Below are 3,386 nucleotides of genomic sequence, written 5' to 3'. Positions count from 1 at the left end.
CCGCACAATAAAAATGTCAAGATAAATTTAAATTGACATCCTCAAAAAGTTAAATAACACAGCATTTATTAGAAAAAAAAGCAAAGCTAGTCCTATTGGTTTACTGTGTGTGAAAGCTCTTTCGCCATCTAATGGCTGAGGACAACAGATTTCCTTTTCAGAGTCCTCAATTGCTGCGCTTTATACACAACAGAGACTGAATCCACTTTGTTACGGGAAACAAAACAGTACTAAGAAAAGCAGAGGACAATTACCCCTAAAATCCCATACAACTCTGGTAAATTTTACTTAACACTGCCAAAAATACAGATGACCATTTTGAGAAAAAACAAAAACAAATGTATGGCAGTATGGTAGACTTTGCTTTCAAAATACCTTTCCATAAATGCCACCTCACCTGGCAGTTCCTTAACCTTCATAAAACAGGCACGTATGTGGATGAGAGGCAAAATCCTGAACAGACATAGCACAATTGTCCTCAAATCATACATGAGATCTGTTCAGGTATAGAAAAACAAAAACAATGGAAGGAAAGAACTGAGCATCTTCAGCAACCAAAGGAAGAGTTAGGAAGTGAAAACCATGGCCATTGACCTAATTACTCTTTTCTATTGTAGCTCCCATACATGAAAAGTTTAATACTTCACATCTGTAATACAATTGGTTCTCTCACTATAGCACAGGAATGACATGTGACTGGTCATCCCATTTGATGTCATTAACCAAAACTAAGTTTATAAATAAATAAATATTCCCATATAATCTGCTTAAAGCACCTGTCAAAAGAAAAGCCCTTCACCAGGCGTACTAAATATCACGCAGGAGTGATTCCTAGAGCTTTAGTCTTTAAGTGCCTGAAATCTGTAAGGGGGAACAAAGAAAAATGATATTCTATTCTTCTTAAAAAAAATAAAAAAAAAATTTAAACCAAAGTTGGTCAAGTACATTGAAAGCGCTATAGCACACAGTCCACTGTGTTTAAAGTAGTAAAAGTTAGGATTTGAATTGTTCATGCAGGCACAAATACTGAAGCCATGCATTTCTTCTGGGTCTATTAATATTTTTGACCCAGGATTCACACCTTCCCACTCTCAGTAGCAAATCAAGGCAGTTAACCCTCTCTTTCACCTTACAGATGCTAAGCAGATGCAGAGATGACGTTTTGTTAAGCTAACAAAACAACGGCGAACCAACAATACGAGGCCAGTTTCTTTAAATTACATTCTGTACATTATATATACTTGATTTGCACTATACAATATAAATCATCATCATAGATACCGTGCTTTCATTTTAGCCCAGAAATGGTTTGTCAGTCTCCCTGCCTTCTTCGATATAAGGGAACATTTTTTAAAACTAGTATGTGAGTGTGCGTTTATAATACATGCATGCCTTTAAGATGTTTCGGTCATGCTATGAAGGTTTTAATGACCTTCTGTATAACCTGGCCACAGCCTGGGCAAGGAGCATGAAATCTGTGTAGCCTGCGGGCACAGGGGAAACAGGTGATCAAGTGAGCTGTGCGGCCATGGATGATGTTGCCGTTTCGCGGCCGCACTCGGCACAGCTTGCAGGGTTCCAGTATGGCCTCTGGTTGGCATTCTGTCTCCATGTCCAGCGTGTCCTGGCTGTCTCCCTCTGAGCTCTCCTGTAAGTGGTGGTGAAGCTGGGAAGGACCCTTTCCTTTAGACGAGGAAGCGGATGACGGGGGGATGGTTCTAGAGACGTGGTGCGAGGGGAGGACGACTGGGTCAGACACGGTCCTAAGGCAGTCAGGCATGTCGATTCCATCATCATCCTCCTCGTCTTCATCCCTCTCAGGACGTGAACTGCAGGCGGGGATGTCTGGCACAGAGATGGAGTGTACAAGACGAGGACAATCCTTGTACCAGTCTTTCCGCAGAGCCCAACAGCGCATACAGTACCGTTGAAGAGGGGTGTTAAATTTGCGGCACTCTGAACACTGCCACGCATCCTGCCAGAAGAAGAGGTCATTTGAATAAGATATGCCTTCCATGTATATAGAATAGGGTTGGGCGATGTCTACAGTGAAACATATTTTTTTTTATCCTCCCATCTCGTAGGCTATTTATTCTCTTTAAGGGTTCCGTAGTACACTTAATGTCCTTTCCGAACACGGAATTGGGATGCGGCGGATTGCGGGGGGAGATCACGATGCCGGCTCAACATTGTGATGTCTGTCAGCCATCGGCGATGGACGATGGCATCGTCTATCGGCCCAACCCTAATGTAGAACTATTTTATAACATAAATAGAAAAATATAAAGACGATAAACTTAAATATACACAAACAATTATTTAAATCTTATCCTAAAAATACAAATTTCATTATACAAAACAAAAATTATTAAGCAGCACAGCCTAATTATTTTAACAATTTTTTTCAATTGTAACAATATTTCACAATATTACTGTTTCTACAGTGTTTTTGACCAAATAAATGCAGCCTTGTTGGGCATAAAAGATTTCTTTCAAATACATTTAAAAAAATTCTTATAGACAACAAACTTTTTTAGTTTTAGTGTATACATAGATTGCGGGGGGAGATCACGATGCCGGCTCAACATTGTGATGTCTGTCAGCCATCGGCGATGGACGATGGCATCGTCTATCGGCCCAACCCTAATGTAGAACTATTTTATAACATAAATAGAAAAATATAAAGACGATAAACTTAAATATACACAAACAATTATTTAAATCTTATCCTAAAAATACAAATTTCATTATACAAAACAAAAATTATTAAGCAGCACAGCCTAATTATTTTAACAATTTTTTTCAATTGTAACAATATTTCACAATATTACTGTTTCTACAGTGTTTTTGACCAAATAAATGCAGCCTTGTTGGGCATAAAAGATTTCTTTCAAATACATTTAAAAAAATTCTTATAGACAACAAACTTTTTTTGTTTTAGTGTATACATATTTTACAGGGTTTCTGCAGACTTGAACAAGTTAAATTTAAGACTTTTTAAGACCTTTTTAATACCACCTTATATGAAATTTAAGACCTAAACCTGTAATGGAAATACACATTTTATTACATACATGAGTTGATGTGTGCGATCATGCTCATTTGTTCTGAAGTCTCGAGACAAACAGAGTGAGCCTCAGCGCGAGCTTGTATTCTGTATTCTGCTAACTTACTGCAATTCTCTCTGATGATGCAGTAACTTACCGCGGGAAGAAAAAATCTTCGGTCCGTCCAATGACTGTAAACAGTCATTAGGTCCGGCAGACTTAAGATATTTTAGCGGTAATGAGACCAAAAATAATTAAGACCCATCGAATCCGAATTTAAGACATTTTACGGCCTTATATTAGGAAAACGTTAAGACATTTTAAGACTTTTTAAGGACC

At 38.2% G+C, this 3,386-nt stretch overlaps 1 protein-coding gene across 2 annotated transcripts in view; it reads right to left on the bottom strand.

Moving 5' to 3' along the window:
• Positions 1-298: 298 nt before the first annotated feature.
• Positions 299-3,386, bottom strand: part of LOC107739268 (protein Mdm4-like) — a 12,550-nt gene continuing 9,462 nt past the window's right edge. For both annotated transcript variants that reach the window (XM_016551313.1, XM_016551314.1), the window contains exon 11: positions 299-1,975. In XM_016551313.1, coding sequence (XP_016406799.1) covers positions 1,409-1,975 — 567 coding nt within the window. In that variant the 3' untranslated portion in view covers positions 299-1,408. The remainder of the gene's footprint in view (positions 1,976-3,386) is intronic.

This window comes from Sinocyclocheilus rhinocerous, unplaced genomic scaffold, assembly GCF_001515625.1.
Source record: "Sinocyclocheilus rhinocerous isolate Xijiao unplaced genomic scaffold, SAMN03320098_v1.1 scaffold14, whole genome shotgun sequence".
NCBI classification, from domain to species: Eukaryota; Metazoa; Chordata; class Actinopteri; order Cypriniformes; family Cyprinidae; genus Sinocyclocheilus; species Sinocyclocheilus rhinocerous.
This window is presented reverse-complemented; position numbering and strand designations above follow the sequence as displayed.